The 13,827-nt window shown below is 40.6% G+C and overlaps 1 protein-coding gene across 1 annotated transcript in view; it reads right to left on the bottom strand.

Annotated features, from left to right (window-relative positions):
- Positions 1 to 13,827, bottom strand: part of DNAH11 (dynein axonemal heavy chain 11) — a 333,679-nt gene that overhangs the window by 145,762 nt on the left and 174,090 nt on the right. Inside the window, exons 43-45 of the mRNA XM_059933975.1 lie at positions 10,651 to 10,801; positions 6,890 to 7,021; positions 2,030 to 2,203 (exon numbers count right to left, since the gene is read on the bottom strand). Coding sequence (XP_059789958.1) covers positions 2,030 to 2,203; positions 6,890 to 7,021; positions 10,651 to 10,801 — 457 coding nt within the window. The remainder of the gene's footprint in view (positions 1 to 2,029; positions 2,204 to 6,889; positions 7,022 to 10,650; positions 10,802 to 13,827) is intronic.

Here is a 13,827-nt window from a genome sequence, read left to right as displayed (position 1 = left end):
GTGATACCACTTTTTTGGTCATGTGTGTGTGTATGTGTGTGTGTGTCTTTTGGTTAACTACAAATCCTCAGCTTTCAACCAGCTAGATAATATTGTTAGGTAGCTGAAGTCTAGACAGGCTGAGCTGAAAAAGAGATGTCAAAATCTATAAAGCAGATGGAGCAGAGCTTGTTGGTTGCCTCCCAGAATCCATTTGTCCACTTCTTCCCTCCTGCCAGAGCCTCACTTTGTTCAAGTCTCTGCCCCTCCTCCACACAACCTGACTCCTGACATGGTGTGATGATCGTCAAAGCTTAACCTCATTACCCTGGCCTGAGACTGGGTTAGAGGTGGCATGTGACCCCTGGTGAATTGGATACAGGGGGCAGTCTGCTCTGGGGCTTCTGAAAAAAGTTTCTTCAGCCTTAATAAAAAATATGAGAAAGTCTTCTTTCCCCCTAACTTGTTTCCTTCGAACTCCTGGGACCACTAGAGTCATCTTGAGATCAGGAGGGATACCAGTCTTCAAGTGAGGCCAGTGTTAAGGCGAGAAGATCTGAATCCTTGGTGATATCACCAAGTCATAAGGCCTCCCTACCTCTGAATTCCTGGTTTGTAAAATGATAAGTTTCCTCCTGGTTAAGTGGTTGTAGGGTGAAATGTGTCCTCCCAAAATTCATATGTTGGAGCCCTAACCCCAGTGTCACAGAATATGACTGTATTTGGAGGTGAGGCCTTTAAAGAGGTGATTAAGTTGAAATGAGGCCGAGAGAGTGGGACCTAATCCAATCTGACTGGTGTTCTTGTAGGAAGAGGAAATTTGGACACACTTCAAGACGGTGTCCAGGGATGTGTGTATACAGAGGAAGGACCATGTGAGGACACAGCAAGAGGTGGCTGTCTACAATCCAAGGACAGGGGCCTCAGCAGAAACCAAATCCACTAACACTTCAAACTCGGACTTTTAGCTTCTAAGACTATGAGAAAAATTAATTTCTGATGTTTAAGCCACTCAGTCTCTGGTAGTTTGTCATGGTATCCCTAGCACACTAATACAAGCAGAGGAGGCCCCTAATTCAAAATGACTGGTAAAAGGGAAATGTGAATACAAAGAATACACACGGGGAAAATGCCATGATGTGAAGATTTGAGGAATGTTGTCACAATGCAAGGAACACCAAGATTTCCAGCAAACCACCCGAAGCTAGGAGAGATTTTCCCTTACAGCCCTCAGAAGGAACCAATCCTGCTAACACCTTTATTTTCAACTTTGAGCCTCCAAAACTGTGAGACAATAAATTTCTGTTGTTGAAGCCACCTAGTTTGTGGTACTTGGTTACTGTAGCTCCAAGAAACTCACACTGGATTTTCTTTTATTTCACACTATCTGCCTCCTAATTAGTGTAGAAATCACCTATATGTATTTCATATGGCACTACTTGAAATAATAAGCTCCAAAATCAATCAAAACGACATGATTCTGAGAAAGAAATATAATGAAAAGCAAAACAGATTGAGGCAGAATTAGAAGACGGTTAAAGAATAACTTGATATATAAAAATGTAGGACAATTTATAAACAGTTAAAAAATGATAAAGATTCATTGAGATTTGTGAGCTGCCATGTGAATTCGAAAATATGAGTAAGAAGATCAAACATTCATTTTATGGCTTGAGGAGTAAAGGAAAGAAGTTATATGTGAAAAGCGCTGTTTAAGAAATTCACACTAAGGTCAGAAATAAGACTCACTCAACTAATAGAAACGTGCTTCCGATTTTTATAAAATCACACAATTTCTAGGAAAATCTAAAGAAAGCTGTTACCACAGAATTGAAATAAAAAGAAAAAGAAGTTGTAGAAATATAGAAACCACCCCACTAATCATTCCTATAACTTGAGATTCTTCTCTCCAAGGAAATACGTTATATGCTGACCATACCAACAGTAATTTATTGATCAGGGAGGGAAAAAAAAGACTGCTCAAAAACAAACAAACAAGGCTCAAACCAGCACCATGTGGCTTGAAGGGCAGTGTGTTCCCCACACCTACCTGCAAAGGTGCCTCTGGATCCATAGTAAATTGGGGGATTTTATCAGCCCAAGGCAAGAATTTCTTAGTTTTGTGGTCCAGATAATAATCAAAAATTGTTCCCTGGGATGGAAACTTCACTGCTTTCATCTCTTTATGCCACCACTGACTGAATTCAGCTTGACAACTAGAAAGCTAAGGAGAGCAAGAGAAATTCTTATTGCAGACTTAAAACTAATTTTGAACACACAGAAAGCCCCTGCAAATCTGGCTGATCACACAGTGTTTGCAGTGTACAGACTCATAATTACAAATGGGATTGAGTAACTGACCCAAGAAAAAATAAATAACTAGAAGGAAGCTATAATGAGTGACAATACCATCAAGGCAGAAAGCTATAATTGCCATATGTCCATCAGGTACAAACTTTCTGGAGTAATTATTAACTTAAAAAACAAGGTAAGCTTAGGTGAACCTTAGATGACCCCGGGGTTATTCAATTCAATAATGGGCTATCATGCAAATCACCATGCTATAAGACAGTGGTTAGCAAACGGTGGTATTGATTTCTACCAATATCTCCATGAACTGAGGGTAAAATGAAGAAAGTAAGAACAAAGGAATACTTTAAAAAATTAGTAACATTATCGATTTAAATACTGTTCTTTGAGCTTATAGCCTTCCTGGAACTTTTGGCGTTAAAATATCCTTTCCTTTATAAAGCTATGGTGATAATAAATGGTCATTTAAAAATAAATGCCCTTATTTAGAAAAGCAGACAGTTGGTAACCCTATTTTATTCCTCCAAATCATTAGTGAAATGTTGTTGGTCTTTGAAATTGGAAATCTGAGAAGCTCTGCCATGAGGGAAAGAACTTGGACTTGGTTTTCTAGCGTCGCACAACTGAGTGGTCTAGCTGAAAACTCCACAAATTCTGCCCTATAAGAGAATCTTCCAGAGAAGATGACAGTGTAGGAAACAGGTTCTCCTTGCTAGAAGGTGCTTGTTTTTATATGACGACAGGTACAAGGCCTTTGCTGCTAGATTAGGGTTTGGAAAATGGACGAGGGGAAATTCCAACTGTGCACTAGCAACTAACAACCCCTTCTGTATCTACAGGATGACTTGGCTTAGACTCTTACATCCACAGGATGAGCTGGCAAAGTGAGTTTTGGTGAACTCTAAAAACACTGTGCATGGTCCATTGCATTCAGCAATCTCACTTATCTAAGACTTCAACTCTCATCTTTCTCCAGAAGAATTCTTAAACTTGCTTTTACTTTGGTGTCCTTATGTCCATGGACTACGGCCCACTTTTTGTACGACGCTATCTCACACACACAAATAGAGACAGACAGGATGGCTGGAGGATAGGAGAGTGTGGTCGGGGCTGAGAGGGGTGATCAGCCTTAGCAGGGAGAGCTGATCCCATCACTTTCCAAACAAGCTGAGCTCATATTCCTACCCACCACCACTCATATGGCAATGAGTTTAGGTTCATTTCAGTTATGTTCAGATTGGTGTCATGAGATTTTTTTTATCACCCTACAGAAGTTGGTCTGAAATCAAGTTCATTCAGAAGGCATTCCTTATCTGGCACCATTCTCTGTAGGCAGGATACATACGACTTCTACTTTATATCAGAATTTGCTTCACCTAACCGCTACATCAGCAGAGTGGTTTTGATGACACATTTTGAATCATTCATTCACTCACTGAAATGCATTTTGTTCTATAGTGGGGAAGAAAACAAACAGGGTTTTGCCCTCATAGAGTTAATGGGAAAGAGAAAGGGGGAGCCATGAGGAAGCACGGTACAAGCAGAGGTGAAGCCAATAAAAAGACAAATAAATAAATAGGCGCCTTGAAAGTCGACGTTGCTGGAAGTGAGAGAAATGGGTGAATCTATTTTAACTGGATGTTCAGGGAAGCCGTCTCTGAGAACAGGCACATATTAGACAGAAGACCATTCCAGGAAGCAGGAAGAGGTCAGCATGTGCAAATATCCTGTATTCCAGAAACTGGCCAGTGCAGCTGGAGGGGAGGGAGGGGAGGGAACAGCAGAGGAAGAAGTAGGGAGAGATAGGCAGGGCCAGACCCAGAGGCCGTGTAAAGAGTATTAAATTTTAAAGTTTTATCTTAAAAGCAATTAAAGTGTTGTAAATTCAGTAATGTAACATATAATCCAATTTACATTAAAAAAAAAAATCACTCTGGCTACTGAGTGAATAATGGATTATGGGGCAAGTATAGAAGCGGAAAGGCCAGTGAGGAGGTTACTTCAGAAGCCAAGTGAGAAATGATAACGGCTGTTTATAGGAGGCTCAGGGAGAGTTGATGGGGGACCAGTTTTGGAAGGTGTTTGCAACAGCCTGGGTTAAGAACACAGGTCCTGAGTCAGTCTGCTACAGCTTGAACTTACCTCAGACATTAGTTAGCCATGTCCCCAAGCAGGTTAACTTATCTAAGTTTCAGTTCCTTTTTGGTAAAAGAAGAAGAATAGTTGCACCTATATAGACAGGTTTTATTTTTTTGAAGATTCAGCGAGCTAGCCTATTAAGAGCCCTGAGCACGTTCCCTGACATACAGTAGGCACCCAAATTTGTTGAATACATGGCTATCCTAAGACTCTTTCTTGGGTCTGCTTCATTCATGTTTCCAACTTTATAGCCTCTCTTTTGAATGCTTCACAGTTAAAGTCTTTTTGAAAATTTAAAGATGATAATGATGATGTCAACTATTCATTGGGGAAACAGTGTCTGGGAGAGGAAGGGGACCATGCGATGCCCAGCTTCTGGCTTGAATAACTGGCTGGAAGGCTGTCAGGCTGGGAAACTGCACAGATGAAAAGAGGATCAGCTGGGAGGAAGGTGAGCTGTTATGATCAGGAGTAGAAAGATCTCAGCTGTCAACCTCCTACTCGTGTGATTTTACCTGGTTGTCTGCCCTGGAAAAGGAAAACCCTTCTGGAGAACACTGGAAAAAAGACAAAAACCATGAGGTTTTGGGGGAGAGGGGGAGAGTCTGCATGTGGTCTCCATGAAGGAGAAATCCACACATGTAAATCTTGCCTTTGAGAAAAACCATGTGAAGTCACCCAGTTTTCTCACTCAGGCAACAGAGGCTATATTCTTTAGAAAGCACTTGGAGATTACTGAAGGAAATGTGGCTTCTGAGAAGGGTCAGAATAAGATATAGAATGCCAAGTGAATGCCAGATTTATTTATAGATATAATTTATGGTTACCTAGTGACAAGAAGAGGAGCTGGCCCACAGGTTATAGCAACCATGGATTTTAGAACCTACAGTGAGTAAACCAACAAATTTGGGTCATTCTTGGCTGTGATGCCTTCCAATTTAAACTCCCTGTTTATATCTGGAAACGTTTAGGGAAGCCTGGAAGACATATGCTATCTATTTCTAATTCAAAGATTCAGAGGTACCCACAGAAGCACTACGACCATGAGAGATCCTGGGGTACCATGGATGGCTTCTGGAGAGAGAGATACATGAGTGGGAATCCTGATGTCATCATTTCCCATCAGTCAAGTTACTTTGCCTCCCTGAGCTTTACTTTATCTGCACAGTGAGGATACCTTGAAGAATTATTGTAAAGATTACATGAGAAAATCTATACAGAGAGGTGCATGGAAGAGATTAGATGTGCAAATTTCTACAGGTGAAAAACTCCCACTTTGTACTTTGGCAAGTCTAAGCAGTTTGTGTGTGGTACATGGCGTGTGTGTGGGCGTGAGCTCACGTGTGTGTGTGTGTGTGCGTGCACACGCATCTATGCAAGTCCGTGTCTCAAGTGTTTGCCCAAAAGAACTCAGAAGTCACAAACGGACTATACTAGCAATGTTGTGTAGGAATGATAGCTTCACTTTAGGCTGAAGGAAAGAACAATGGAAAGGAACAAGCCTGAGGTTGACTGTGGTTCACAACAATTACCCTAGGAATCATGTGTGAGAGTACTTAGAGGGTAAGAGGACTAGAGACCTGGAAACCAATTTGAATGTTATTATGTGCTATGGACTGAATTGTCTCCCCACCAAAATTCATATGCTGAAGGCTTAATCCCCAATGTGATGGTATTTGGAGATGGGGCCTTTGGGAGGTGATTATGTTTAGATTAGTGCCTTTACAAGAAGAGACATAAGAAAACTTTTTATCTTTCTCTCTCTCTCTCTCTGCCATGTGAGGACACAGAAAAAGGCATCTGTCTGCAAGGCATGAAGAGGGTCCTCGCCAGAACCCAACCGTGCTGGCACCCTGACCTTGGACTTGCAGCCTCCAGAACTGAGAGAAAGTAAATTTCTGTTGTTTAAGCCACCCAGGGTATGATACTTCGTTATGGCAGCCCAAGCCAAAACAATGTGGTAGCCCACAACAATCTAAAGATGATACACTCCTGAATTAAGGCTGTAGGGATAGAGAAGAGGGGACAGATGTGACAGCTATTTTCTAACTGAAAGGATCTGATGACCATGGGATGTAGAAATAAGATGATGTCTCCCAGATTTTTAACTAGAGCAACTGGGAGAAATGCATCACTGAGGAAAAGGCAAAAGAGGACGAGCAAATATGGGGGTGGGGCAGATGAAGCACCCTGTCTCAGGCACACTGAAACACTGCTGGTATTGACATGGAACCTTGAATTCAGAAGACAGGTCTGATGGAAGGCTATGGATTTGACCTTATCAGCCAAAGACAGCACCACCAGCCTGAATGAGCTTGCTGACAATGTACAGGCTTAAGAGAGAATAGGGCAAGTAGGATAGATTTATGATAATATACATTTTAAAAAACCCCATAGGGATCACATAGAATAATATTTCCCCCCAAATAAAACTGGTTCTATAAACTATTTCTACACATACCTGATCTTGAAGTAGAATGCCTCCAAATGCCCAGATACAAGCAAAGACAAAATAGACCTCATAAACTTCCTTCGGGCTGTCAGAAGGTACATTTTCAGGAGTCAACAAACACTCCAAAAGAGTGCAAATAGTCTAAAGAAAAAGAAAAAGCCATTCTTTCAGGGCAACTTTTTTCTTTTTTTTAAACAGTGAAGTTAAGTTCACAGGGCTTATTAACAAATCCACTGTACCCTTAAGAGAGTCTGTGATTTTTCCCAGCTCAGTGATTTGCTACCCCGTGAGACACAAAAATGGTGGCCTTGGGTTTCTGAGTCAGCGGTGGACATCCTTGGCCACTTTCAACCAAACTAATCTAGGTAACAACAAACTGTTAAAAAAAAAAAGCCTATTATCATAAATCCTCCAATTAATAATCACTGTAATAAAGAGAAATACATAAAACCAAAAAGAAAAGAATAATGGGGATATAGCTGTGCTGCCTTTTTTATAAATAGGGAATCATACTACATACTACATACACGTAGTGGGTATATTCTACAGGCCGCTTTCTCACTTAAAAACAAACTAAAGGCATTTTCCCTTTCCCACAAGCGTTGCCCTACAATATCACTGGGAACGAAGGCACTAGATGGAAAGGCTATGTAACCATTTCCCTCGGTTGGACATTTAGATAATGCACTTTCCCTTAGTACTTTGGCAGCTGTTTCCCCCACCTGTTGTCATAAATTTAGAAAGTCGGACTGACAGCCTTAGCCTGTGGCATTTTTTAGACAGGACGCTAAATTTAACCCTGGAAGAAATGCTGTTCAGGAACTTGCTCTTCAGACCTTCCAGGTGGAATGGCTCTCTTGGTCTGAAACACACTCCGCGTCCAGGGCAATCAGGTCAGTAAGGAGGGAACGTGGCTGCTGCAAACACCTTTCTCATGTGAAATCATAACCATAATGAACATGTTTTAGAGCTAGTTCTCTAAAGCAGCGGTCCCCAACTTTTTGGCACCAGGGACCGGTTTCGTGGAAGACAATTTCTCCATGGATGGTGGGGGCAGCGGGGGGATGGTTCAGGAGGTAATGTGAGCAATGGGGGGGAGCAATGGGGAGCGAGAGGCAGATGAAGCTTCCTCGCTGGTCCGCCGCTCACCTCCTGCTGTGTGGCCCGGTTCCTAACAGGCCATGGGACCAGTACTGGTCCGAGGCCCGGGGGTTGGGGACCCCTGCTCTAAAGCACAAAAATGGTTGTCATGAGTTAGTACTGTCATAGACCCTCAAAACTCATGATACCCTTCCCCCAGTTTTTGGAGGCAGCAGTAGATTTTTATCACTATCATACACACAGCTACAGAAGCTATAACAAAGCATGTCATGTGTGTGCCTCTCCTTCCCAACCATGAGAGGTGGGGAAAATCCATGGTAACATGGAAAATGGGTCCTGGACATAATTTGGAAATGTTTTCAAAATTTAAATAGTTGAGCACCTGTTATATTTTTCAGTCTCTCTTGATTTCCATTATTTTATATTGTGCCATGATTGCCAATTTAAAATAATCTTCTAATTGAATAAAACTCACCAGTTTGTTATCAAGAAAAATAATGTAAAACTCTGAGGCTTTGCTATTCCTGAGTAGAAGCCATGTTAGTCTAAGGAACTGTTAAAATCAAAATGAAAAAGACTGAAAGGTCTGAATATGACATTATCCACTGATTTGAACATGCTGATAACTCACCTGATTTTTTCTGTTTTCTCCCAAACACAGTACTTGGAAAACATTTTAAGCTCTGTGCCAGCAATTAATAAAATCATACCTTGGTGCATATTCTGAATGAGTTAAAACACCTTACCAAACGCAAAGCAAAAAAGTTTCATATAATGGAAAACACAGTACATTAATTTCTTAAAGTAGTCTTTTAAAAAGAATGAAATAATGCCATTTACAGCTACATGGATGGACCTAGAGATTATCATACTAAGTGAAGTCAGACAAAGAAAGGCAAATATCATATGATATCACTTGTACGTGGTATCTAAAATATGACACAAATAAACTTATCTATGAAACGGAGACAGACTCACAGACATAGAGAACAGACTTGTGGTTGCCAAGGGGAAGCGGGGCTGGAGGGATGGATTAGGAGTTTGGGATTAGCAGATGCAAACTAGTACATGTAGAATGGATAAACAACAAGGTCCTACTGTATAGCACAAAGCATATTCAATATCCTGTGATAAACCACAGTGGAAAAGAATATGAAAAAGAATATATATACATACATATATATGTGTATATACGTGTGTGCATATATACATAACTGAATCACTTTGCTGTATACCAGTATGTATAACACAACATTGTAAATCAACTATACTTCAATAAAAATAAGGTAGTCTTCTTAAGCTATTCCCTTGCACACTCATTTTTGTCTCAAATTTTGTCCTTATAAGCAATCACTGCAAAGAGACGACTTTATACAACAGCAGCCAAAAAAGGAGTTAAGGATAAAATGCCATTTCTGAGTACCACAAAAGGAGGAAGGGAGAGCAAAAATCATATTAATTCCCACTGACTTATTTTCACACTACTCTTGAATGAAAAAGTTCGCACCACAGAGAAACACAAATACACAAGTCAAGATGAGAAGGAACTCGATACTTGCTTTTTTGCAAGTATTGCACCAGAGGACGTCTAATTAGGCTAACCACAAAATTAATTCATTATGAATAAATTTAGACCTGCTTTCAGAAATAAATTATACCTCAGATAATTACTGTTGAAGACTATCGTTTTCTTAATTGGTGTGTGAATTATCCGAAAACCTGAACTTTCACTTCTTATTATGCTTGTGACTATTTCTAATTTAGCTTCAAACAAATTCTGTACCATAGTAACTTCACGGTAACAAAGTACTTCAAAACCAATTTTGCTCCTAAAGAGACACAAATAAAGGTTTCTAACTGTAAACGTTCTGTGAAGTTTTCGACTTGTCAAGGCTGGGGATAGTTATTCTTCACGCTGAGATTAAGATCACAACCTTCATTTCTGTGTGCCGTGAATTATTTTCATTTGCTGCCGTGACAATGTATCATATATACTCTTCACTCTAACCAGCTGTCTCACAATGAGGATCAGAAAAAAAAAAAATCTATCCCTAAAATACTATGAAGTAGACTGACCTGACTTGTGGACTATTTTTCGGAGGGGGAGAAAAGAAAGGGAAGAGAGAGTGGGAGGCCTGGCAGGGTGGCGCCCGACGAGGTGGCCTTCAGAAGCTTTCTCTTGCTCACCGGCCAACATCTTTAATTGCGTGAATTTTTTGTATTCAAAAACACACTGAGCACCTTCTCTGGGCCAGTTACTTAGGAAACAGAAAAATAAATGAGGCTGTTACTATCCTGTTCTTCTTATTCCACACAAATATACTTGGGAAGAACGCAATGATTCAATAATGTATTTGGCACCTACTATGTGCTTGGCATTATGGAAATCTCTGGAGATATAAAAATGGTAAAAGGTGGCTTCAGTCCTCTGGTTCACAGTCTTGTGAAAGAAACAGATCACAAACCCAAATGGTCATAGCATGTAATAGGCGTGTAACAGAGAGTTGCAAAAATCACTGGGGAACACGGGGGCTCGGGTGGGGGAGGGTTGGAGCTACCTAACCATTCCAGAAACCACTGCATCTTTTTGAACAAGCAAGAACTTCTATTTTGGTCAAGACACTACCACATCAGGACTAGAGTGTGAAACGGTGTGACCCAGGACAAACCTGCACCAGGCTGCTCTCTGGAATTGAAGTGATGGTTTTAAAGCTTGTTCTCAGCTTATCCAAGCACGCAGGAACGTATTTATCAAAAAGAATTGTTAAATTGGCCTTTTCTGACTGATGATGCCTTCTGTCTATCCAACTGGCCACATACCTGAAAAAGAACACAGAAAAGCTTTTATGGAGCAAGGGGCTTGAAAAGCAAAATTCCACCAACTCAAAAGCTTCCCCCTTCAACACAGCTTGGTCCAACACTTCAGGGACACGTTGAGTGGGTTCATTCTATTTTTCAAATGGCAAATATTTTTAAATGACCCTTTAAAAACTTGTTTTAATGGCCATTTTTACCTTAATGAAAAGAATGTAAAAGAAACTCCTAATAGCACTTAGAAACCCAACATAATAGACGATAAGTAGGCCATTACTGAGCATTTATAAGGAAGTACAGTTTGTCATTTCCTAGAGAACTGAAACTATTTTCAGAGGGTAGGCTTTATTTATGAAAACAGCTTGGGATTTTTCTTGATGAAAACTGGCATCAATTACTTAGTAATGAGAAATCAGTTTCAAATAAAAAGGTGAAAATTCCATAGGGGCTATTTCCAAGTCCCTCCTTGTTCACTGGACTGAAAGTAACTCTAACCTGATAGCTGATAATGTGGTTCCAGTAAGTGGCTCTAAAATGGTATCTCACACTTGGGTACATGTGTATGAATCTGAAGCTTATAAAATGTTACCAATTTTGATACATTCATATCTCTAACATATTAATAAAACACTACTTATCAATAAAATGAAACATGACTTAGTAGCACCCACAGTAGTTTCTGGAAAGAAACTGTATGATATGACATGAAAAACAACTGCTCAAAGAGTTCTCATCAGATAGGAAGCAGTGATCACAAATACATATAGCTGCCACCAGAGACGCAGTGCGACCAGACCCATGACAGCTACACCTTGCTTTAAGCAAATCAGATTTCATATTTTTAATATCAGAAGAAATTAAGGCGAGATGATTATCTTAGAAAAGGCTCCCTTTGATATTCACAAGCCTTCACAATAGGGTTTTATTAAATATTCAACTACCTATATACACTACTGCTAGATTTATAAAATATCTACTGTCAAAACTTTTTCAGGTCCAAGAGGAATGATTTCCAGCTGAAGTCCAGTCGCATGATGGTAACTGAGAGACCACTTCTGGTGCTCCACGAGTTGCATCCAGTGGGCGCCATGGAACAACGGAATGCAGGTGTTAGGTAGTGGGAATGAAGGCATGAAGGCCACACCTACCCCTCAGCTACTCAGTTTACTCTTCATAAGCTGGCAGAAGTGGAACCTTAGTATCCAGAGCTTATTGCGGGGGTTGGGGGGGGCAGGGGAGAGAACTGTTTAGGGAGATGGAGCTCTAAGACTGCCTGGGTCTTTATCCACTTTTTAACTCTGTTACCTTGGGCAAGTCAGTTAACCTCTCTGTGCCTTAAGTTTCTCATCTGTCAATGGAGATGATAATGAAATGTACTTCCTAGGGTTGTTCTGAGCAGCAAACGAGTTCTCATGTATTAAGCGCTTACATTAACACCTGGCATATAACAAATTCTCAATCAGTGCTACTCATTAGCACAGAGTTGGTGGATTTGGGAGAAGTGGGTTCAGATCCTGGCTCTGCCTCTCTGATCATCTCCTAAAGACAGTATGTTCCCTAGGGCTTAAGAGTTGGTAGGCAGTGCCCTGATGCATGTAACAAATTCTACCCCTACTCCCCACCCCTGTCTTTGGTCTCTGTGGGGTCAGAAGGCCGTGCAGGGATAACTAGGAGCTGCAGTGTCAACACAGCCCCAAGAGGGGGAAGTGGTCTTTGCACTTAGGGGACATGTAATAGCTACTTCATTGACCCACGTCGGCAGTAGCCAAAGTCTCAAAGGGAGAGCAGACCAGGCCCACGAGCAAATGATGCTGTTATACCAATTACGTCCACAAATAAGAAAGTGAGTTCAATCAAACCAGGAGACGTGGTAAGAGCTGATCCCGACCGGGGGAAAAAAAACAACAAACCAAAATGACCTCTGCTAGAGGTCAACCACACCACACAGTATTGGGAGTAAAAAAAAAAAAAAAAAAAAAAAAAAAGTCTGTATTGTTAAATATGGACAGTTTTAAATTTCATGTATAAATTACTGCTAAATTTAGTAAACATTAAAAGACAGCAAATTATCTTCAGCAATGGCAAAAACTGAAGCTATATTTTTGTATTGTTGGCAATTCCTTTCACCTTACTTCGTGTAAAAGTTTCTCATGATTTTTAAAAGATGCTGTAGATTTGAACATGGCCAAATGAAACACACTGCTATCATACAACATACAAGTGAAAATATCATACTTATTCATTCCTTACCTACATAACTGATCACCCACATTGCTGCCCCTGCCTCAGGAAATAGCTACATTATGATGCCTTAATGCATCATCTTAATGCCAACGTCTAGGTCACTAACAGAGAATCTTTGGCTCATCAGTGCTTGCAAATATATGCCATATAAGCAGCTGTGTTGCTCTTCTTCCTTTTCCAGAACTGCTATAGGCACATCACAGGAAGTCTAAAGCCCAGCAGTTTAGAAACTATATAGGTAGCCAAAGTCTTCAGGCTTCTGAAGACTTTTTTTAATTTATTACTCTGTAGTCTGGGGTTGGAATCCTGTCATACAGGATAGCAGGAATTCATCAGAATTCTCCATAGTTTGCCCCTCACAGCTACAGATGGGTTTTCTATTATTCACAGTGGCCTGGAAAATAGCAGAAGTTGAAGGGACCCACAGATAAGGAGTGTACATTGATGATTTCTGAATCTGTATGTTTACACATATAAACAATATCCAAGATGAAAGGATGGGATTGCAGGGGTAGAAAACAACAAGCTTATCCAATGCAGGTGAGAGAATGAGTGAGACAAAGGCAAAAGAATATTTTCAGCTAAATTATTAGAGAAATACAAATCAAAACTACAATGAGGTACCACCTCACACTGGTCAGAATGGCCATAATTAAAAAGTCTACAAATAGGGCTTCCCTGGTGGCGCAGTGGTTGAGAATCTGCCTGCCAATGCAGGAGACACGGGTTCGAGCCCTGGTCTGGGAAGATCCCACACGCCACGGAGCAACTAGGCCCATGAGCCACAA

Source organism: Balaenoptera ricei, chromosome 9 (assembly GCF_028023285.1).
Source record: "Balaenoptera ricei isolate mBalRic1 chromosome 9, mBalRic1.hap2, whole genome shotgun sequence".
Lineage (NCBI taxonomy): Eukaryota > Metazoa > Chordata > Mammalia > Artiodactyla > Balaenopteridae > Balaenoptera > Balaenoptera ricei.
Note: the sequence above shows the minus strand (reverse complement) of the source record. Positions and strands in the feature narration are given on the sequence as shown.